Source organism: Gorilla gorilla, chromosome 12 (assembly GCF_029281585.2).
Source record: "Gorilla gorilla gorilla isolate KB3781 chromosome 12, NHGRI_mGorGor1-v2.1_pri, whole genome shotgun sequence".
NCBI classification, from domain to species: domain Eukaryota; kingdom Metazoa; phylum Chordata; class Mammalia; order Primates; family Hominidae; genus Gorilla; species Gorilla gorilla.
This window is the reverse complement of record NC_073236.2, coordinates 55,368,394-55,393,776: the sequence shown is the minus strand read 5'-3', so window position 1 is coordinate 55,393,776 and position 25,383 is coordinate 55,368,394. Positions and strand designations below refer to the sequence as shown.

General features: G+C 38.7%; 1 protein-coding gene across 2 annotated transcripts in view; it reads right to left on the bottom strand.

Annotated features, from left to right (window-relative positions):
- Positions 1–25,383, bottom strand: part of SUCLG1 (succinate-CoA ligase GDP/ADP-forming subunit alpha) — a 36,092-nt gene that overhangs the window by 8,940 nt on the left and 1,769 nt on the right. For both annotated transcript variants that reach the window (XM_004029518.4, XM_055378933.2), the window contains exons 2-6: positions 17,302–17,405; positions 10,965–11,081; positions 8,926–9,138; positions 8,727–8,784; positions 897–980 (exon numbers count right to left, since the gene is read on the bottom strand). In XM_004029518.4, the coding sequence (XP_004029567.1) occupies positions 897–980; positions 8,727–8,784; positions 8,926–9,138; positions 10,965–11,081; positions 17,302–17,405 (576 nt within the window). The remainder of the gene's footprint in view (positions 1–896; positions 981–8,726; positions 8,785–8,925; positions 9,139–10,964; positions 11,082–17,301; positions 17,406–25,383) is intronic.

Genomic DNA, 25,383 nt, shown 5'->3' with positions numbered 1-25,383 from the left:
CTCAACTTCTCTGTGAGATAGGCATTATTATCCTCCACTTACAAATTCAAAACTGAAGCTGGAAAAGAAGGAATCGGTAAACCTGTTTCAAACCTTTTCTTATTCTCTGTCACACTAAAAAGTATCTTCCACTTATATTGTGCTTTGCATGTACAAATGCTCAATTAATGTTTTCAATATTTAATTTATGAATTTGAATCTTAATAAAAACACTCCAGAGCTATATGTTATTTTTTCGTAAAGATAATTCTAAAACATTAACAGGTATTCTAAGAACTTGAAAGAATATTTATTAATATGAAAAGGAGGAATTTGCCTTGGCTTTTCGCAACAAATAATGAAATTATTTTAAAATGTAAAAACTTGTAATTTTTACTTTTTCAAGTGGGAGGCAGTATAGTGTGATAAAAAGAGAGGTTCTGAGGAAATGAACCTTCCTCAACCTTGACTTTCTCACCAATAAGGCTCTAACAGTACAATTTTCCAGCTCAGAGGCACCTGAGAGGCTTCCCTCAAGAATGAGACACTGAATGGCAAAGAATTCAGTAACTATAAAGCACTAATGAACATAATGGCAATGATAACAAAAGTCCTAATATAAGGAACCATTTCTTCAGAGCAATCAAACCAAGTGATGTTTTCAGGCACCAAGGTGCTCCGGGAGCCACGTGTTCCAAGATGTTAGTTCTTCAACCTAGAAATGAAATCTTGGACCATAAATCTTGAAACAACTACAGAACAACTTTACACTTAAGCAAATTAAATTTGAGATCGTAACATCCTTTTCATAAGAGTATCAAAATCTTTTGCAAATAATAAAATCAATAATTATTATTATACTCATCCAATGAAGACACCACACTCCAATAAAGTGATTTTAGCAAAAAGTCCCTCACCAACGCACAAAGACTGCCCCAATCCAACTTGCGTTGTTTGGTGAACTGCTTCATAAGTCAGGGTGCCAGATCTGGACACAATGCCTTAACGAAAGAGAATTCAAAAATATTAGATTGTGTTTCTATGTTAGACTAAAACATCGTAAACTAAACTACCAAACACTTCAAGTGACTAACATAGGTATAAAATTCATTCCATGATTTGCCATCAAAATCAATAGTATCTTCAAACGATGAAATGAAAAGGAAAGGCTTAAATTCAAGCAGGGGGATTTTTTAATTTAGACATAGGAGAAAGTATATTATTAGTTAAGGTTATTTTATGACTATAAAAACAATGCAAGAAAGACTTAAATTACCTCTTCTGAGAATCTTTATGAAGAAGCTAGTATCAATATAAATTTGGTAGGTACAATCATACCTACAGTGGCAGAATGTAATAGATTAGACTTATACTACCTTATGTAGTCTGGGTATTTGTCCCCTCCAAATCTCAGGTTGAAACGTGATGCCCAGTGTTGGAGGTGGGGCCCGGTGGAAGGTGTTTGGGTCATGGGGACAGATCCTTCATGAATGGCTTAGTGACCTCTCCATGGTAATGAGTGAGTTCTCACTCTCTTCCTTTACATGAGAGCTGGTTCTTGAAAAGATCCTGGCCTCTCTCATTCCCTCTCTCACCATGTGACACGCCTACTCCCCCTTCACCTTCTGCCATGAGTAAAAGATTCCTGAGGCCTCACCAGAAGCTGAACAGATGCTAGCACCATGCGTGTATAGCCTGCAGAATCATAAGCCAAACAAATCTCTTTTCTTTATAAATCACCCAGGCTCAGATATTCCTTTGTAGCAATATAAAACAGAATAATACAGTACCCAAACTATTAAACCATCAAAACTAGCATTAGTCACATTTTAAAATACTACCTATCTTCTCCACAACTATTTTCCCAATGATTTTCAACTAATATATAGGCTTTAAAATCAATATAAAGAAAACTGGGGAATAAGGTCAAGATCCCTCTGGAATCAAGTCTCCTACTTAATTTCCTTTATAAATGGACCTGTGTGAAAGCACTTAATTTCACATCTGGATTAGGTGTGCGCCGAGGGAGGAGAGCCAGTGGGTGCCAGGGAGCAGTGACAGTTAGATGTCTTCTCTTGTAGTTTACTATGCTTGGCTGAGCTTTCAGAAAGGTAATTTATTCAAAGCCACAATCTATGTAATACTTTAGACAAACAAAAAAATTAATCCAGGGTGTCCATGGTTTACTTTCCTTAAACTCCTGCCTTGGAGCAACTCTGAAGAACTCAGAAGACCCTTTTCTAACAATATGATCACCCTACCAGGGCAGGTAGAATTCTTGTCAACCTGAGACAAAAACCGTAACTATAAGTTACCTCAACTTCCGTACTGCATGTTTACACTCTTAAACAAAGTGCTATGTCACCATTATTGTATACTAATGCGTACTAAGTGTGTGACCTATGCATAAACACATCTTCTCACTATGAATTTGGGCACACAATAACTTCAGGTTCTACACACCAAATTCAAAGTCAAATTCAAAGAACGGTGTGTACGTAACTTAGTCATTGCTAAGCAGACCCTACAGAACACTGTCAGATTGCTCTTTTAGATGCATTTCACTAAACAGTGACAACTACATCCTCGACGATGCCTCACTTCATGTGGAACTCTGCTCTAACTCCCCAGCCCAGAAGAGTCCCAGCTTCCCTCTCCAGACTTGTTTCTTACTATTTCCCTACCTAGTGAAACTGGGTTATTCCTCATTGATATTTCATGCTCTCCTATCTTTTCATATTTGTTCTGCTTAAGATGGAGTGTTTCACCTCCACCATCTGACAAAACTTCTAATCATCCTTCAAGGTCCACATTAAATGCTACTTTCTCTTTGCGGTCTTTCCTGATCACCCCCAAAGAGAAGTGAGATATAATCTCTTTCTCTAAATCTCCTCAATGCTTTCATATTTCCTACTGCACTCATTACTAAGAAATAAGCAGAAGAAGTTATATCTTCCCTACCACTGTGAATGTATTTCTGGGGTAGAAACAACTTCATTCATTGAATAGTTCACTATTAGCCCTAATGTTACCATAAGACACGTAAGAATGTTAGGCAGATGGCCAGAAACAAGCAAGCAGGGGAGCCCTGGGAAAAGTCCTGGAGGCGCTGCCTACTGACCGTCTGCAAGAAGGCAATGACTACACTGGCTACTTCTGGCCTGTGGTTGGGATCCACTGGCCCTGAAGGGGACTTATCAGGCCCTAGACGGAGATAATCATGGTAGGGACTTTCCCTGCTGACGAGCGTGTGCACTCCTCCAATAACTTGCCCTACAGTAGGCTTTTGTTCATTATAATAGTAAAAACCACATCCCTGTGTGGAGATTTTAAATGCTAATGAGACATGCGAGGTGTATACTAGCATGTACAACTACAGAGCATGTAGCATGTACACACAAGGAGACTGCTTAAAACATGGTTGCAACTGATACCCTCTCATGCCCCCCTCATGAATAATCATGCAATATTCTCATAAAGAGGGTCCCCCAGCATTAGCTGCTGCTGGCTCATCCTCTCTTTCGAGCAGCCTGTTCTGAATCATCTCTCACGGTGTGCTGTCTCTTTAAATAAACACTGCCACTACTGTTTTCCAGGAGGTCAGCCAGCCAGTCAGCCGTTCCTCTCTTTGAATGCATTTTATCTTCCTTCAATAAACTCTGCTACTTAACCCTTGTTGTGCATCTCTTGGTTGAATTTTTTCTTCTAAGAAAACAAGAACAGCAGTTCTTGCAGTACAATTCCAGTACCTTCTGGTAACAAGAGGGCTCATTTCTTGTCAACTCTTCTTGCTCCTGAGGTCAAGGCAGGTACTGATGGCAAATACTGAGGACAGAGGGACGATCATGAAGAGAACACTGAATGGCCTACAGCAACCTACAGGTAATTATTTTTTCCTAGTGTTACAGCAAACACTACTAAGCTTGAGGTCACTTTTAGGTAATGCTAACTTTCAGCACTGTTAAGAATTATATTAAAATCATAATAATGCTTTTTAAAAAACAAAAATTTTTATCAAGAGCAGAAATCCTTAAAAGCTGATCTAAAATACTGATTCTACCTAGCTTTAATAGGCAGATATTTATATTTGCGTTACAGAAAGCCTGCCTTGGGCTGGAACGAATACAAACTTTTTATTCAGAAGGCAAGACAGTGCCTCCGATCAACAGCTTAACATCTCTAAGGAGACTACCTGCTGGCCTGAGCCCTGCCCTCGAATCTGCCACATAACATGGCCTCCTACTGCTGACACAGTAAAATGGAATGATCCATCTGTAAAAGGTCCATAAGAAAAAAAGAGAAGGATAAATTTCAAGTTTTAATTTTTATCTAATAATCTTGGCTTGGCAAAATAAATTCATAGTCAGGCTTGATCAACCAGCCTGAAATTTGAATATCCTGACCACACACTGATTCTCCAATTAAGAACAATGTTCTCCTACCACCTGGTTCAGTAAAAGACCACCAATGGTGCTCGAAATTCTATAGCAGCTACCTTCTTCACTAGACTATAATTTTCAATGGGTCAGTAAATAAGAGTCTTCACAACCCCTGTATTCCCAGCTTAAAGCACAGTTCCAGGCACAGAAGGTAAACATATATGTTTACTAAGTAAGTTGAAACTGAAAACTCATCAATGGAGTAAGACCACCCTCTTAAGTGAAATTTAATTTTAGTAGTTTTAAGATTATTCACTTACTGAACCCTAATGCATAACAAATGACAACCACCACAACTTCCACCCCACGTATGTCTCATTTATCAATTTTCCCCTATTCTCAGTGCCTTTGTCCCATCCACATCCTCTGTCTTCAACACGGTCCCTCCCCTCTATGGGACATTTCATCATTGAGAAGATTAGGTGGATAATGCCTACCTACTTATGTAATGGTGTATTCCTATCAAAATCCCAAGAAGAGTTTTTATAGATACAAACAAGATCACTTTTAAATAAATATGAAAAAGTAAACTGCATATCCAGCAAAGTATTAGTATCTAGAACATACAAAGAACTCTAAAAAATAAACCATAAAAATGTAAACAATCCAATTAGAACATGGGCAAAACCCAAGGAGGGGCATTTCACTGAAAAAGATAACAAATGGCAAATAAATTTATTTTAAAATTCTATAAAAAGATAATCAATATCATTAGCCATTAGGCGAATACAAATTAAAACTACAGTGAGCTATCACTAAACACTTACCAGAATGGCTAAAATAAAAACACAGTGACACTACCAAATGCTGGCAAGGCTGTAGAGAAACTGGATCATACATTGCTGGTAGACATGGAAAATAGCACAGCCACACTGCATAGCAATTTAGCAGTTTCTTCAACTGGATAGCAATTCAGCAGTTTCTTAAAAAACTAACTTGCAAGTATCATACAACCCAGCAACCATGCTCCTGGACATTTATTCCAAAAAAATGAAGACAATGTTCACACAAAAACCAGTATACAAATGTTTATAGCAGCGGTACTTGTAATAGGCCAAACTGAAAACAACCCAGATGTCTTTCAACAGGTGAATGGTTAAACAAACTGAAGTACATTCATACCATGAATACTCCTCAGTAATAAAAAGAAACAAACCATTGATAAACAACAAGCTGGATGAATCTCTAGAGACTTATTCTGACTATAAATAGGCAATCCCAGAAGGCTACATTCTGTATGATTCCACTTATATAACATTCTTGACATGACAAAATTATACAATTGGAGAGTAGATTACTGGTTGTCAGGAACTGAGAAGGGGGTGGAAGCAGGAGGCACGTGACTAGAAAAGGGTAACATGAAGGATACTTGTGGTTATGGAAAAGTTCTCTATATTGACTGTATCAATGTCAATATCCTGTTTATGAAATTATACTACAGTTTTGCAAGATGTTAACCATTGGGCTAACTGGATAAAGAGTGATCTGTCTGTATTATTTCTTACAACTACACATGAATTTATAGTTATCTCAATATAGGCAGTTTAAAATTTTAAAAGAGGCCAGAAGAGTCAAGTATGTGACATGTGGTTGAGAGTAACAAACTGTCTATCATAAGAGAAATAAATAACATGGTGCAGTTAAATATCATCAATTTGGAATCCAATCACTTTCTTCGATAACACTCAATTAAGAGATATGCAATTATATTAGCTGTTATTAACAAAAACTGGAAATCCATTACACTATTATACTGCTATTACATTACATTATATTCCATTCAGAAATATCCAAGGGACTGAAAAGTCCTTCCTTTCCCTTAACTCTCAACCTAAGGATCTGAAGTCAAGGAGGCTACTGAGACTATTAGCAATGGTACCAAAATAGGAAGAGTTGGCACAAATAACCATCTTTCTCTCCTCACCCCCTCAAAAATCTTGTAGTGTTGAGAAGTGAAGCCAGCTGGACTTCCTGGGTTGAGTGGGGACTTAGAGAAATTTTCTGTCTTACAAGAGGATTATAAAATGCACCAATCAGCACTCTGTAGCTAGGATTGTAAAACGCACCAACCAGCGCTCTGTAGCTAGCTGGAAGTTTGTAAAATGCACCAACCAGTGCTCTATAAAAACGCACCAATCAGCGCTCTGTAGCTAGAGGTTTGTAAAATGGACCAATCAGCACTCTGTAAAATGGACCAATCAGCAGGACACGGGCAGGGGACAAATAAGGGAATAAAAGCTGGCCACTCCAGTCAGCAGCTGCAACCCACTCAGGTCCCCTTCCATGCCATGGAAGCTTTGCTCTTTCACTCTTCACAATAAATCTTGCTGCTGCTCACTCTTTAGGTCCGTGCCACCTTTAAGAGCTGTAACACTCACCGCAAAGGTCCACGGCTTCATTGAAGTCAGCGAGACCAAGAACCCACTGGAAGGAACCAACTCTGGACACAGTGTCACATATTTTTTTTTTTTTTTTTTTTAAATAAGTCCTTTTTCAAAGGAATTAAAAGCAGTCTCCCAAACGACTGTCTCATCAATGGGTGATGACCATTCACAAAGGCAAGGTCTAAAGGACTTCCCTGAACTTCTCTTGACTTTCATTTTTTAGGTTTATGCACACCTTAGAAAGCAGAGCAGTGATCAGAAAGGCAACTCAGCACAGCATTCCTTCCATGCTCACCTTAAGACCACAGCCTTCAAAACAGACCCAAGAATATAAGAAATATTCAAATACGTACAAGAGCATCAGTGATACATGGATCTGGCCCCACTGGAACTCAGATGGCCTATGGAGCTCCCTGAAACCTCTCTCATAAATGAAATTATCAAGTACTGCCACTGGCAGCAGGGCTGACAGCTCCAAGAGACATTGGTAATAAAGAAAAATCATGATCTTTAACCCAATTCTGTAAACTGCACAGCCGACACTCACCCACTGTGACAATTACCCTTATTAGTAGCCATGGTTTACAGATAGAGAAAAATATGGTCAATCATCTTTCATGACTGAAAAACAGTATAGTTTAGAGAAAGTTTGGTGTAAAGCCTAAACACAAGCCTAATGTGGCTAACTTTCCTCAAGGAACTAACCAAGTAGCAGTGCAATTTTCCTATGACAGGCCATCTGAGTTGCCTTTCTGATCACTGCCCTGCTTTCTAAGGTGCCTACAAACCTAAAACATTTTGAGAAAGTTTGTGATATCTAAAAGAACAAGGTAATTATTGAGCAGGTATGTGAATGGCCTTATAAGCACATGAAAAGGTGCTCTACATCATTAGTCATCAGGGACACTCAAAACCACAAGAGATACCATTTTACTCTCAGTAGAATGGCTACATTTAAAAAGGCTAATAGCCGGGCATGGTAGCTCACGCCTGTAATCCCAGCACTTTGGGAGGCCGAGGCCAGCAGATCACCTGAGGTCGGGAGTTCGAGGCCAGCCTGACCAACATGGAGAAACCCGTCTCTACTAAAAATACAAAATTAGCTGGGCGTGGTGGCGCATGCCTGTAATCCCAGCTACTCGGGAGGCTAAGGCAGGAGAATCACTTGAACCTGGGAGGCGGAGGTTGGGGTAAGCCAAGATCGAGCCATTGCACTCCAGCCTGGGCGACAGAGTGAAACTCTGTCTCAAAAAAATGAAAAGACTAACAATACCAAATCTTTGTGAAGATATGGAGCAACTGGAGCTCTCCAACATTAATGGTGAAAATATAAAATGATATAGCCACTTTGCAGAACTATTTGGCAGTTTCTTATAAAGTTAAATATACTTGACTTATGTTCATATGAACATGACTTAGCAATTCCATTCCTACACATTTTGCCCAAGAGAAACAAAAATGTTTCCACAAAAAGACCTGTTCACAAATGTTGACCTAAGCCTTGTTTGTAAGGCTCAAACATGAAAACAACCCAAATGTTCATTAATGGGAGAATGAATAAACAAACTGTGGTATAATTATACAACAGAATACTCCTTAGCAATAACTAAGTTATAATAGTTAATGAAATTAACTACTGATATATGCCAACACATGGAGTAATCCACAGAGTGCTGAGCAGAAAAAAATCTTTAAACTCCCACCACCAAAAAAATCTTCACTGATTCTGCAGAATTGTAACGGCTTCTCAAATAAACTCATTATATTCAAGATACAGAATTGATAGACTACAAAACTTCCCTGGTAAATTCTACTCAAGTCAAACTAATTAAACTTGATTTGCAAAGTCAAAAATTCTTTGTGAGTTTTGAGGGTTTAAGGCAAATAACGTTTAAATCTATAAGAATGTAACAAACAAACTCACCAATCCTTCCTTTTTTGTGAATATGGCCAGGCATGATGCCAATTTTACATTCTCCAGGCTGAAAGTAATCATAGTTTTCAGAAAAGTTAAAAAAAAAGTCACTCACAGGTCATACACACAAATACACTCGCATTCACTCAAAGCTGTTTAGCCTTGTGAGAGGCTTAATCTGAGTTTCTTTTTGTTTTTTTGCACTCACATTGATGACTCCAGGGCAGTTGGGCCCAATTAGCCTTGTCTTTTCCTGGCGCAGCAGTTTGTGCTTGACTCGTACCATGTCCTGCTGGGGAATTCCTTCAGTGATACACACAACCAAGGGAATTTCTGCCTCAATAGCTTCATTAATGGCAGCAGCAGCAAAAGGCGGAGGAACATAAATGACAGAAGCCGTTGCTCCTGTCTGTTCTTTGGCCTGAAACATTAACGACGAAGCACCTTATTATTTGTTAAATCATAAACATTGTAAAATAAATTCAATACCATCATTTTAATAATGTCTTGGGGTAAGAAAAGGACACTACCCAGAGACATAGCATTCTTCCCATTCTCAAATTTGCTACACTGTCAGAGTAGAACAGAATCAAGCATAGCCCTTTCTCAGCCCATTTGAATGCCACTGTGAATTGAAAGCTTCTGTGACATCTCACTCTCTATGGCATGTCAGTAAACCTGAAAGCAGCCTGACAGTGAACAGAGTCAAAGAATGCTAACATATCATCCACAAATGATGCCGGGGGTTAAAAATAATTTTTTAAAACTCTGTTCAAGATGATAACAGAGGGGGAGACAAAAAAAACATTAAAACTAGTATGGAATCAAAAAAAGTCACATCATGGGGATGTAGGTACTTTAATGAAAAGTACCTACATTACATAGTTTTCTACCTCTAAAGTCTACAAATACTGCCAGAAGCTATACTGTGACAACAGCAAATATTTTGCTGGGACGTCATATGGATGAAAGGTACCAACCCTACTCATTCAAAAAGCCCTTTGTAAGAGCAGAAAGGGTGAAAAATAAACAATATCTGTCAAAAAACTTATAGAATATTCCAAATGTCACAACTATTTGTGTCACTATAAATTATAAATGGATTGCTTAGCAAGAAGAACTTTCTTTAAAAAAAAAAAAAAGCAAAAAGAGGCTCATGACAAAAGAAAAGTCTACCTAGAGGAATTGTAAAAAAACATCTCCTCTCTATATTTTGAGGTTATAAAATCAGCCATAATAGAATTTAAGGCAGGAAGGACTTTAAATTTGTACTTTAAAAAATGTAATGCTTTAAAACATACCTTAAAAATATGCAAAAGAAGAGGGGAAGAATACATTTAAGGCTGATCAACACATCATCCCAAAGAACTAAGTTTATTTCCTAGATTTTTAAAATTAAATACCCAAGAATTTACACTATAGTTTCTTTTAAATACTATTAGTTTTGTATATATTCATATAAGAGTAAAAAGAGAATGAAAGACTACACACTGAGCTTAAATTAGCTCCCTACAGAGGCAAAATCTGAGATTTCGAAAACACTGTAAAATTTAACTTTACTTACTTTTTGTATCGTCTGAATTTTTACAAAAAGTACCTATCAGTTTTGTAACAAATAATTAAAATTTAATTTAAAAATCATTTTAAAAGGTAACTATTAAGAAATCAGCAGTTTGAGGAGAATCTAGGACACTGTGATTTGTAAATCTGACTCTACAATTTAGTTTCTTCACATGGGACCACTCTTTACTTCAAGCCATCCTAAGCCTGCCACTTAATTAGCTGTGAGACCATGGGCAAGATCTCTAACCTCTTTGCACTAGTAACATCATTATCTTTAAAATGAGGATGATAACAGCACCTACCTCCGAGGGTAATAGTGAGGCCTGAACAGGGCAATTTGAATGAAACACCTAGCACAGTGCCTACTGCATAGTCCCCACTCAGGAAGAATTAAGGTGTGGTTGCTGACATTTGCACTACTAACATACTGGAAGAAGAAAGGTAAGGAAAGCGTAAAAAGCCAAACAGAAGCCTGGCCACAGTACTTCCTCCCTTAATAGCTGATTCATACCTAGAAACAAAAATAACACACTGGTTTTGATGGCAATTCAAATTTCTCTAGGTTACTGAATTTTCAAATAGAAAGTGACTCTACCAAAAAAACATAATTAAGATCTCTACCCAAAGAATGCTCGCTCTTCCCTTGCTTTTCTTGTCTTGCCAAACTCAGATACCACTAATTACCTCCTTCACAGTATTAAACACAGGTAAGCCCAGATGTGTCTGGCCTCCTTTCCCTGGAGTGGTTCCTCCAACGAGTTTGGTGCCATATTCCAATGCCTGCTGGCTGTGAAACGTGCCCTGAGGGGAAAAAGCACAAGATCCATGAGAAACAGCAGACTGATAAGCCCAAGAGAAGCAAAAGCAATCTTAGCAACTTAGGAAAAGAAAAACAAATAGGTTAACTATTCCCAGACAATAACATATATTTACTAAACATAGCTTTGAACCTTGAAGCAAAACAAGCCTCTGAAAAGCCAAAATAGCTATAAACAAGGCCTCTTTGATTCCCTGTTTTCAAACTTGGCTGATAACCAGAAACTCCCTGTTTCTCAACTCCTCATGTGCTCACACTCCTCAGTTTAAAATCCATTACCCTCCTACAACAACCTTGGCTTTCTCTCACTTCAACTTAAATATCTGGCAAAACCACAACCTGGGTCAAATCCAATTTTTCCCCTACTCTAAGCCTATACATGCGCAGCCAAAAAGTGGCTAGGGGAAAAAAAACAAAAAAACATGTCAACTGGTCTCATTTTAAATTAATGATCACTCACCTTAAGTAAGCCTTTAATACTGCCCACCCACCAACCTGTATTTCTCTATCCATTCACTTTTCCTCCTCAACATCAGCATTATTGACATTTTGGACAGGATGATTCTTTCTTATGAGAGGTCATCCACTGCCTAGTGGGCCATTTAGCAGCATCCATGGGCTCCACTCATTAGATGCCAGTAGCACACCCTCCTAACTCTCATAACTCCATCCAGTTAATGACAACCAAAAACAGCTCCAAGGACTGATTCATTTTCACTAGGCTTCTGGGGCTTGACTTCCCCTGGTTTTTCTCTTCTCTTTCTCTCTCCTTAGTATTGGGGGAAATTCAGCCAGATATTGGGCAAAATTCACCCCCGATATTTCATGTAGGTTCTTTTCCATATTCCCTAAGTGTCAGCTGGTCGGAGAAATAAAGGGACAGAGTACAAAAGAGAGAAATTTTAAAGCTGGGTGTCCGGGGAAGACATCACATGTCGGCAGGTTCCATGATGCCCCTTAAGCCGTAAAACCAGCAAGTTTTTATTAGTGATTTTCAAAAGGGGAGGGAGTGTACAAATAGGGTGTGGGTCACAGAGATCACGTGCTTCACAAGGTAATAGAATATCACAAGGCAAATGGAGGCAGGGCGAGATCACAGGATCACAGGACCGGGGCGAAATTAAAATTGCTAATGAAGTTTCCAGCATGCATTGTCATTGATAATATCTTATCAGGAGACAGGCTTTGAGAGCAGACAACCGGTCTGACCAAAAATTATTAGGCGGGAATTTTCTTATCCTAATAAGCCTGGGAGCGCTACAGGAGACTGGGGCTTATTTCATCCCTACAGCTGTGACCATAAAAGATGGCCACCCCCCGAAGTGGCCATTTTAGAGGCCTACCCTCAGGGATGCATTCTCTTTCTCAGGGATGTTCCTTGCTGAGAAAAAGAATTCAGAGATATTTCTCCCATTTGCTTTTGAAAAAATATGGCTCTGTTCTGCCCGGCTCACTGGTGGTCAGAGTTTAAGGTTATCTCTCTTGTTCCCTGAACATTGCTGTTATCCTGTTCCTTTTTCATGGTGCCCAGATTTCATATTGTTCAAACACACATGCTCTACAAACAATTTGTGCAGTTAATGCAATCATCACAGAGTCCTGAGGCGACATACATCCTCCTCAGCTCACAAAGATGACGGGACTAAGAGATTAAAGTAAAGACAGGCATAGGAAATCACAAGGATATTGATTGGGGAAGTGATAAGTGTCCATGAAATGGTCACAATTTATGTTCAGAGATTGCAGTAAAGACAGGTGTAAGAAATTATAAAAGTATTAATTTGGGGAACTAATAAATGTCCATGAAATCTTCACAATTTATGTTCTTCTGCCGTGGCTTCAGCCGGTCCCTCCGTTCAGGGTTCCTGACTTCCCGCAACACCTTAGACTTCTCTTTTTCATCTAAATTCATGCCCTTGGTGATGTCATCCCTTATCATGGCAATACATATCATCTATATGGTGACCCCTCCCACATACACAAAGACACATACACCCCACATATCTAAGCCTTGAACTCCATATTCACATTGTCAACTGCCTACCTGACACCTCCACTTTGAGAACTAGCAGGCATCTCAAACTCAACATGTCCAAAACTGAGTTCCCAATCACTCCCCTCCATCTACCCCATCTCAGTTAAAGACAACTTCATGCCTTACAGATAATCAGACCAAAAACACTGAAGCCATCCTTGATTATTCTCTTTCTCATATGTCCCATATTAGATCCATTAGTAGAGCTTATTTCTCTATCTTCATAGTATAATTGACAACTCCTCCCCCTTCTACTGCTATCACCTTGGTCTAAGTCACTTCAACTCTTGAAGGGTTATTGCCCTTGCTCCCCTTCAATCTAATCCCCACATCAGCCCGAGTGATCTGGTCAAAACATAATGAAGATCACGGCACTCCTCTAATCAAACACTCTGATTGTCTTAGGTTTCAGTCAAGTAAAAGCCAAACTCCATATACTGGCCTACAAGTCAATTTACAAGCTGTCTCCCCACATCAGAATCCCGTACCTGCCTACTTATTACACTCCAGCCACGCTGGCCTTGTGGCTTCCACACACAGCAGGCACATGCCTGCCTCACGGCCTCACTGTGCCCTCTGCATGGAATATCCTTCCCTAAGATATCCACTTGGTTCACTCCTACATCTCCTTTACATCTTAATTCAGAGATCAGACTTCCCCTGACCACCTGATATAAAATCACCCTCTCCTCCATCCTAACCACCAGGACTACACACACTCCTCCTTTCCCCGGCTTATTTATTCCATAGCAATTATACTTTGTAACATACCACATAATATACTCATTGATTTTGTTGATATATTCCCCACCAACCACTAAAATATAAATTCCATGAAGACAGTGATTTATGTCCACTTTGTTCATTGCAATATGACACCTAAATCAATATACAGTAGGCATTCAATAAATAGCTGTTGAAAAATGAACAAATCTATGTGATCATTTCAAGGACCTTCAAAATGCGGTCCCAACTATTCACGTTCTGTTAAAGGAATAAAAATCAGGGTCTTAAGAAGGACCTCAGAAATTTTCTGATTCAAATTCTTTTTCAAAATAGGAAACTTGGCCCCAAGCATGTCAATTAATTTGTCTAAAGTCAGGGGCAGGGTTTTGAAGAACCACAGGCCAGTGCTCTCTCTCTCTTAAAGCAGTGCTATTCAAAGTATAGTTTGGAGACTCTTGCTGCTCTGTAATGAGATAAGAGGAAAAAGAAAAACAACGAAAAAAGGAAGGAAGGAAGGGAGAGAGGGACGGGGAAAATCTAATTTTTAAAAAAGTAAAAATGTTTGCAATTTAAAAAAGTAAAAATGTTTGTATGACATTGCTACAGCTTTTACTGTATTTTATAAAAATATTGATCTACATTAGACTGAAAATTAAAAACAAGCACCTACACTGGTTTTTTGCTACAGACACTGAGAAGCACTGCCCTAGACTACACTGCCAGGTAAATTCAGAAGTACCAAATTTTAATCCTAAAGTAGTGCTAAACAGGAATAACACATCTATTCAAAATAAGCTTATGTTTCTTAGTTTTACCATCATCACCAGCCAGTACAATGTTAGGAACAGTAATAATTTTAGCAGCTTATGAACCCAGTAAAAGAAACAAGATGACACCCACTGGAAAACTGCATTGCTGAAACATACTCTAAAAACGCAAGGATTTTTAATTCATACGTGGAACAATGTGTGTACTGAGAAAACAAACTAATGAGACAATATGCAGATTTACTGTGGAAGTAAGTTCTAAACTTCAGACCTCACCATTATCTCTAAAATGAATCTGAATCAACAAACCTGAGGCAATTAACGCTCTCACTTACTTTAAAAACAAAAACAAAAAAAAGGAGAGTGAATGAGAAACAATGTTAACTGCAGGTAACTGAAAAACACTGTAACTACCCTTGGATTTAAATATTTAGGCAAACTATCACCTTATTTAGAATATAGAGACAGTTCTGAATAGTGCTTACACCATGGGCAATGGTTCTTACAAAAAAGCTCACAGCTTAAAATGTCACATAATCATATAATATTTGGCAAACAGAAAAAATTATATATAATAAATTTATGTGGAGAATTTGGGTTAATCAAACATTTGATTATATGCTAATAATATTAATATATAACAAAAAACAGGCTGGATATAACATCAACTGGGAAGGGGATAATAGAACGCACTTCAAATCTTGGATGAAGATCTACTTTCCTTAGAATGTATATAAGGGAAGTGGCATACATAAGATTATTTAGCTATCAGAATAAACATTTTTTTTTTGAGACAGGGTCTCACTCTGTCACCCAAGCTGGAGTAAGTGGTTCAATCATGACTCACTGCAGCCTCAACCTCCTGGACTCAAGTGATCCTTCCACCTCAGCCTCCTGAGTAGCTGGGACCACAGGCATGCGCCACCACGCCCAGCTAATTTTTCTGTTTTTTTTGTAGAGATGGAGTCCCACCATGTTGCCCAGGCTGGTCTCAAACTCCTGGGTTCTAGCAGTCCTGCTACTCTGGCTCCCCAAAGTGCTAGGATTACAGGTGTGGGCTACCACATCCTGCCATTTTTACAAGGAACAAAGTTTCATGGTTTTATGGGTGTTTCATTTTTTGATATTGGATTTTTTTTTTTTTTTACAGTAATAGAGGAATGGAAGAAGAAAAAGAAGGTCCACTGCAACACATTCGTGTGCTCAGTTATTTCAGGAAAAAAAAACAAAAAACAAAAAGCAAAAGGACCATTTTACATGAAACAACCTGCTAACTGCAGTCTATAGGATTTGGCCCACTACCTGGTTTTGTAAATTAAGTTTTATTGGAACGCACCCAGGCCCATTCATTGACAATATTTTCTATGGCTGCTTTTGCTGTTAAAATGCTTTTGAGTAGTTGTAACACAGACTATATGACCCACTAAACCTAATATGTTTACAATCTGGCCTTTTGCAGAGTATGTTTACTGACCTCTGCTCTAGATTACCAAGATACTGAAGAATTGACATGACAATTCTTTTAATTACAGAAAAATCATTAACCTTAAATTACAAAAAAAAAAAAAATTGACTGCTTTTATCTTGCCATATCTCCTTTAATAATAAAAAAGGGATACTTTGGGTTAAGACACGTGGTTATACTCTAATTGATTTGATAGTATTACCTCATTTTAAAAAAATTCTGTGCATCTACTATGGTGGAAGAATAAATCTGTTCCAATGTTTTAAAGTTCATTTTAGCAGTAGCTATTAAAATTGTAAATACACAGATCATATAACATCCAATTTTACTTTTAGGTATCTATTTTATAGAAATATGGATTGTATATATATTATATGCTGGATAACGTTATATAAATATATATAGTTCTATATAATAAACACTACAAAACACATATTATATAAATATGTTTGCATGCACAAGAAAAATATCTGAAAGGATACATGCCAACTTGTTAACAGAAGGAGTTCCTGGGGAGTAGAAAAGTAGGAAAAAGGAAAGAAGATTCTTATGTGGCATTTTATTATAGAATTGCATCACAGATATATTTATTTACACTTACACAAAATCTACGATAAGAACAGGAAAGAGTATGAGAGAATGAATATAAATAAATGACAACAAATTAAAACACTTCAGGCAATTCTGCCTGCTAGTCCCAGGCCATCATCCCAGAGAAAGCATAAGATGAAAAAAGTCAGTGGGCGGGTTCTTCCGCTTGTCTCAGTATCCATGAGCCTCTCTGGGTTTGAGCATTTCTCCACACTGAATATGGATTCTGTGTTTAACGATACGGTTTTTTGTCTGTTTGTACAAAACCTAAACACAAGAATCTAGTTGACCTAGTGCTTAGTCAAAGAAACAGTGATCTGTTTCAACACTGGAGGAAAACCATTAGTGTTGTATTTGCTGAAAGAAAGTGTATGGGCCTCCAAAACAACATACTCCCAGTAAGCATACAATATACTCCTTTGCAAGGTAAGTTTAAACACAATTTTTATGTTATAGGCTGACAATAGCAACTAACCTCCTCCTGAGATACAACCCCATTGCTGTACAGTATATTTTTCTGCAACAATCATGTGTTATTTTTGAGATATTAAAAATAAAAAAATAGTTAATTTGTTATATCTCTAGTCTACATTTGAAAATAAAAATCTAGATGTACATACCTGTTTGCCAGTGAAACCCTGGCAAATAATCTTTGTATTTTTATCAACATAGAGATGTTTCCGAGAAGCTGTATAGGAACAATGCCGAATTCCATTCTGCGGCACTAAGAGGTTAAAAAAAAAAAAAAAAAAAAAGACACATTATAATTTTTCTAAACTTTTGAACAATAATTCAACTTGATCACAAAAAAAAATTCTTTAATGCACGCGCTATCCTGTGATCACGGCAAACCTAAATGCCACCTTTTAAATAAGACACAGTGACCATAGAAATAAGAAAAACAGACAAGACATTGTTCCATTCTCCAGGATCCTCTCTTTATCAAGAACCACGATCCTGTAGTTTTTTTCTGAACTGAGGGAAAAAAAAGCTAATGTTTATCATTTTTATTTCCTAGAAAAAAACTGGGGCTCAAAGATAAATGGTTAAAATTAAATCCAGGGACTGAAAACAAAATGTCACCCCTATTAACAATGTTTACTAAACAGCCACGTTTCCCCACTTGACCCGAATTTTTAAAACCTAATACCTTTAAATAGGTAAGCTAAGAGGCAAACTTTGTCAGGAATACAAGTAAAAATCACTCAGCAATTCATTCTCTAGTAAGAACAACATATTAAATGTTAAGTCATAGGACAAAACTTATCTAAAATATAATACAAAATCACTTAATCTCTTCTGATATGAACTCATGTATAAAAGAAACAGGGAAAATAAAACAAATAGGAAAGTAGATAAGACAGGAAAAAGCTTGTTAGGGGGGGAAAAAAAAAAACCCTAGGTTATTGCAGCAACCTACCTAAAAGAGAAATTGAGAAATCTAAATAGTTACTACAACCAGCTCCCCACATTTCAAAACACAGTAGAAGGAACATAGATGACTTAAAATTTTGGGCTACCTTCTAAATGTCCATTAATACTAACAACCTGACTTCTCTGTGGCCCATCCTTGGCCCTTTCAAAGTAGCCAGGCCTTCTACCTATCATTGTGGTAGCCCATGAAGCTAGCCCAAGAAAAGAACATAAGCAGTAATCTCTATTGAACAACAAAAAAAGAACACCTGTCACATATTTTCCCAGAGTCCACTCCATGCTTTCTGCCTTAAATCACTGCCTCATACCCACCTAAGTCCTGACCTCACATTCCATAACTGAAAGAGCAACAACATCTGCTTCTGGAGGAAGTATATGGAATCCCTTACACCTCTAGGGAGGAAGACAGGCCCAGATTTAGCCCTTACCACCTGGATAATATTTGGTACACACAAAGAACTGCTACGTAACAGGCAGCTTTCTCATACTAGACTGTGCTCAACAAGCGGCTTTGCAGGTCAAGTTCTGGCACAGCAGTCACAGCTAAGCATCTGACTCTAGGCCAGTGGACACAGCAGGGATTTATGGCCTGAGACCCTGTCCCTACCGAGCTGTGCAGCACAGCCCACCCTTGCCAGTGCTGCACTCGGGACCCATTCTTGCCCTTGGCTCCCACTTCTCCCAGCTGAACACCTACAACCATGGTATTTGTGTAGAAGCTACACCCTTTCCTACCCTGCTACAATTTCTGACTAGTGGAATTGGCTTTACCAGTCCCTCCCATTGCATCTTCAACAAATGCTCATATCATATCATATCATATCATATCATACCATATGTTTTCAGACCAGAAGGTAGAAGATTTCATTATAAGATCAGATGTTATGATCAGGATATCTGGAGTCCCTACTTGTTAACATAAAATACTTTTTGTAGGTAAAGTTTGGTTCTGCACAAGTACTCTTATACTCACTAACTTAACAAAGATCAGACAATTCACTTCTCCTTCCACAGGAGCAGAAGTCACCCTGAGAAAAGGCAGGTCTGTCTGTGTCCCTAAAGCACAGCTCCAATAACAGACCAACGAAGATCTCTGCTTTCTCGTAGTAACTCCAGATCTCCTGGATCAATTCTATGGAGCTCAAGATTTTACAACATCAGATCTTTGGTGCTCATAAAAAGTGTATCAGAAGTGTAATAAACAGCAGCTCACCTCCCAATCCCCTAGCCTTTTAGTATTACTCAGCCTGTGCAATGTCCCTGAGAGCCTACAGCATCTAATTAACTAAATCTTGGGAAACCTCTAACGCACAGGTGTAGATGTGTGTGTGCTCATGCATGTGTGATCTCCCTATCTACACACCAGGCCTGGGCTCATACAGACCCACTTCTAGATAAGCTGGAACTAATAGACTATTATCGTCTTACAGGCAAATCCAAGAAATGTATTCAATGGCAAGGAAGTGAAATTCCTGATCACATTCCATCCTGACAATAAACCTGTATGATGCCAGACAAGGTTATCATCTGGTACTGAAATGTGAGTTCGTTCATTGATTCAATCAACATTTGAGGAGCACCCATACCAAGCCATAATGTCAGGTGTCAAGGATAAAGTGATGAATGACAGTGTCTCAGCCCTCAAATAATTCACAGTCTATCTGAACTGATATAAAAGTGGGCCATAACTGCGTGGTGTGTGAAGTACTATAATAAAAAAAAAAAAAGCCGTGGGCATTTGGGGTGGATAAACTCCCCATACCTATTCAAGGTAGAGAAGTCTATGAATGTGTAAGAGGTGGGGAGGGAGACAAAGCCACCAAATTACTACAGTAAGTGACTTCCTAAAGTGAAATTTAGAACACAAGGCATACACTGGTGGCCAAACCATCTTGCAAATATCTCTTACCTTTCAATTAAAGATTTAATGTCCTCGACTTTCTGAGAATTTCACTTACATTAATCCGTATAAATTAACATTTAAATAAAACATTACACAGTCAAGAATTCCTATATCTTCACACGATATACATGATTTATGAGTATACTGGGGGACTTTAAAAGGGATCTGAGATTAAGAAGAATAGAAGCTACAAACACTTTCATGTGGGTATACAATAAACACCATCACACAGTACACTACTGAGTGCACACATATTCTTACTCTTTTCATCACGTTATTTTTAAGTGAAATTATCTAAGCTTAAATTTATTTCAAGACTATTTCAAGTACCACCTAAATACTTTTCGCACTGCTAACTGTAAACTCCATGAGTGTCAGGACCATGTCTTATTCATCTTGTCTCCTATGGTATATGGTCAGTGCCTTACACACAGTAGGTCCATGGGAAACATTTCACTGAATTCCAGGACAAGAAACAGGGTCTCCAAAAGAAACACTTATACCAAGCTAAACATCATAAGGTTCATCTCTTTTTCGGTGAGTTGGAAAAAGTCAATCTTGAACTCCCACTTATCAGGAAAGAGGGAAAAGAACCCTATATCTATTTTTGTACATATAAAGATCATAGGTTTCCCTAAAATTCATATAGAGACTGCATGGAAGTTCAGCCCTAAAATGCTGCTGGCGGTCCCCAAAGCTACATTAATCTAGTACAAATGCCATGCTGACATTTTTTTAAATAAATGAAACCCAAAAAAGCAATAATACAAATTGAATCTTTACATACATGAAAAAAGAAAGCATTCAGACAGAGTAAAACACACCACACGCAGAGTTAAAGGCAATGACAGACCAGAGGAGTGTTTTCATAACATTTAACAGACAAGGAATTAACGTGAGCAACATGAAGAGCCAACAAAAAGTGGAGCCCAAAGCCTAAGAGAAAAACTGATAAAGGCCATGAACAAGAAACACAATGGATGACAAACTGCAAATCCATATATGATGAGATGCCTAGCTTTACTAATAAGAAGAAAATAAGTATTATTATTATTTTTTTTTGAGACGTTGTTTTACTCTGCAGCCCAGGCTGGAGTGCAGTGGCACGATCTCGGCTCACTACAACCTCCACCTCTCGGGTTCAAGCGATTCTCCTGCCTCAGCCTCCTGGGTATCTGGGACTATAGGTCCACATCACTACACCCAGCTAATTTTTTTGTACTTTTAGTAGAGACGGGGTTTCACCATGTTGGCCAGGCTGGTCTCAAACTCCTGACTTCAAGTGATCCGCCTGCCTTGGCCTCCCAAAGTGCTGGGATTACAGGCATGAGCCACCATGCCCAGCCAAAAATAAGTATTTTAAATTAAATATTAGAGCAGGAAAGGTGAGGTTGGCCACCAGGAATAATTTCTGATGGCGAATGCTGTAGTTGCCACATCCTAGGCCACCTCCTTCTTTCCAGATTCTTAGAAATTGCCCAGCTTAACCTTGGGACTGTGTCCCAGGAGCAGCTGAGAACATCATCACAGGAATCAGACAGGCCTGGTCTTGAGTTTATGCTCTGCCTTCCAGCAGCCATGTAACCCAGAGCACACCTTTTGATCTCCCTTAGCCTTAGTCTTCCCACCTAGAAGTGGAATAACAGCTGCCCCTGGGAGGCTGTGATATTAATATGAAATTACTCCTTAAATTGGCACCAGGTAGCACAGTCTCTGGTACACTCCCAAAACTGGGTTTACAACCCTACATGAACACAAAGGCAAATCTATCCCTAAAAAGAGAGAAAAAATAGTTCATATTTTAAAATCAAATAAGTCTAGCCAAAAATGTTTTCTACATGTCCTTGTGCACATCTTATATGTTTATTTATAAACATACTAATCCATGTCTACATATAATGTGCAGTATGCACAAATATACCTCTAAGTTTTTAACATATAATACATTTGTAAAGGCGCAGCCCTCACTGTAAAACACGGACAATAATAGTATATCCTTCATAGGCTGGGGTAAGAATTAAATGAGTTAGTAATATATAAACGATTTAAAACAGATACAGCAAGTGTTATATCCCTAAGAGCTTTTTATTACCATTATTATTACCAATGCAGAATGAGCAGACCAAACTGCTTTGAGATGTTGACTGTGACAGGCTATCTGTCAGGGGCTAGGGATTCACAGGTGAACAAGACAGGCTCAGGCCCTACCCACATGAAGTTTCCTGCCCTGTAAAAGAGCTAAACATTGCACAAAGAAAAACAAAACTACCAACAGTATAAACTGTAATAAAGACAATGAAGGAAAGAGGCTGAGTAATCTGAGAGAGATGTGTTTTCAACAGGGGTGATAGATCTGTACCTGTCAGCCACATACTGGTCCTCTTTACCATAGATAGTAACACATCATTTATAAAATGGCTGGTGGGATGAATGATGCAATCTATGGTCAAAGAGCACCTGCCCAGGAGAGACTCAAACCATGGGCCTTGTATGACCAGTACCATGCTCCTAATCAATAATCCAAGGCTCTATTCATTAAATACTCAATACTCCTTCAACTCACCTCTCAAACTGTGTCCCTGGTAAACATTTATTCGTGCACGTACTCATGAATTTAACAAATGTACACTTATTAACCATATGTATTATGCATATGTAAGACACAGGCTACTGCAGTCTACACCTACAGGACCTTATAATACAGCAGAGTAGCTAGCAGTCACTTACCCCTAAACTCCAAACAACCCACTATTCAAATGTTAAATCATATATTCGTTTAATATTGACTTACGAGTGAAGTTTAATAAGCTGTAAGTACCATATTTCATCAAATATAAAACACCATTGATTTTTAAGAAGTACTATTAATTACTGGTAAAAAAGAAAAAATGAGGCGGGCGGATCACCTGAGGTCAGGAGTTTGAGACCAGCCTGACCAACATGGAGAAACCCCGTCTCTACTAAAAATACAAAATTAGCCGGGCATGGTGGCGCATGCCTGTAATCCCAGCTAGTCGGGAGGCTGAGGCAGGAGAATGGCTTGAACCCAGGAGGCAGAGGATGCGGTGAGCTGAGATTGTGCCATTGCACTCCAGCCTGAGCAATAAGAGCAAAACTCTGTCTCAAAAAAAATATATATCAATAATAAGACACATCCTAATGTAAGAAATGTTATAATGTAAAAAAATGTGGGTCTATCACGCCTGTAATCCCAGCACTTTGGGAGGCTGAGGTGGGCGGATCACGATGTCAGGAGATCGAGACCATCCTGGCTAACACAGTGAAACCCCGTCTCTACTAAAAATACAAAAAAATTAGCCAGGTGTGGTGGCGGGTGCCTGTAGTCCCAGCTACTGGGGAGGCTGAGGCAGGAGAATGGCTTGAACCTGGGAGGCGGAGCTTGCAGTAAGCAGAGATCACGCCACTGCACTCCAGCCTGGGTGACAGAGGAAGACTCCGTCTCAAAAAAAAAAAAAAAAAAATGTGGGTCTATGGTATGCCAGTCCCCTGATGAAATGAAATTGTTGCCCTGTACTTAAATTATTTTTAATATTCCCAATTACATTTCTATGGAGAAACAAATTTGATGTCAGAAAATCAAATCACTTTCTCATGGCTATACTGGTACATCTGAATCAAGGCTATTTTGTACTTCTGAAATAAAGATTTGGTTGTTAGATGCAATGGCAACAGATGCTAGTATCCACAACATTACTGTTGAGGATCTCATTTTCCAAACTACACTTTAAATGCATCTCTGATTCTAAAAACAGGCCTACGCACTTGGCAAACACGGGGAAAAGGAAGGCAACACCTTTGAGCAGGATAGTCACCTTCTCAACACATCACTGAGACTGCCAAAAAAATATCAGAGCTTCGAAAAAAGCTTAAGTTATCACATGGTACATGCTGGTGGAAAGGATACTGCAGAGTCAGAAGACCTGGGTGCTAGTATCACTTCTGATACTCACTGGAAACTTTTGGGATTTCCTCATCTGCCGTACAAAGGTATGGGACCAGTTGGGTTTTAAGGTTTACTTTCTGGCATTAAAATACCAAAATTCTGAGGTTCAAAAATACTGGCTTTTATTCCCTATTGATTCTAAAAGATTCAAGTTACAGAAACTACTGACCAGTTTTAAAAAGACCTTGCATTACTTTATGCTTCTCTTAAAACTTCACTATTTCAACTTCAAGGGTGCTTATGAAATCCTTAAACTTTCTCATGGAAGAAATCTTTCTCATTTTTCATTGTATTTTCTCTCTCTACTTCAACTGGATCCTTTTCCTTTTTTCTCTTTTTCTGAGACAGAGTCTCACTCTGTTGCCCAGGCTGGAGTACAGTGGCACGATCTCGGCTCACTGCAAGCTCCATCTCCCGGGTTCAAGCAATTCTCCCGCCTTAGCCTCCTGAGTAGCTGGGATTACAGGCGCCTGCCACCACACCCGGCTAATTTTTGTATTTTTAGTAGAGACGGGGTTTCACCATCTTGGCCAGGCTGGTCTTGAACTCCTGACCTTGTGATCTACCCGCCTCAGCCTCCCAAAGTGCTGGGATTACAGACATGAGCCACCGTGCCAGGCCACTTTTCCTTTTTTCATAAGCTACAAAACAGGGCTCCGGAAGGCATCTACCAGTGTTCACTTGAGTTTTTTCTGTCGCTGTTAACTCTAATCAATATTGCAACACTATGACCTTCAGCAAGTAATGTACCATAAGTTGAAACTTAACAGAGGGAACAAAATTCCCTAACATCTGTAGTTCTAGTAGCTTCACAGACTAAATAATTTCTGGTCCCTTTAAAAAAAAAAAGTTTGCGAGGTGATGTTGTAGCTGCTATTTTTCTAGTGGGAGTGAAAATGGGCTCGGAAATGTGGCATGGGAAAGAGGAGTTAGAGTTTTGTGAATTTAGAGGTGTTTACACATTAAGCATTGTTGTCTGTAACCCCTCTTAATATAGAATACATCTTGGTTTAAATCTCAGACCCTTAATAACAAGTTAATCACATGACTTGAATAATTCAAGCCCACTCCAGTAACAAAACTAAACCAGATGGTCACTCTAGGGCCAAATGATCCTGGGAGTCTAGGAAGAACACACTTCCAGTTCTGTGGGAAGAGGATTGAGAGGACTGCTAAGGGTGGAGTAAGGAACTAGATCTTTTAGACACTCTTCCTTTATTCTCTAGATTTTTCTAGACAGCAGACCTACCTGAGGCTAGGATCTTTCAGAACCTCAGACTAGCAAGACCACAGAAGCGAAAGACACAGGTGGGCAACTTCTTCCTGGGGTTTCCCACCACAGTGGCTGTGCTGCACATCTGATCTTCTACATTCTAACCCGCTATCTATTCAAATTAAGCT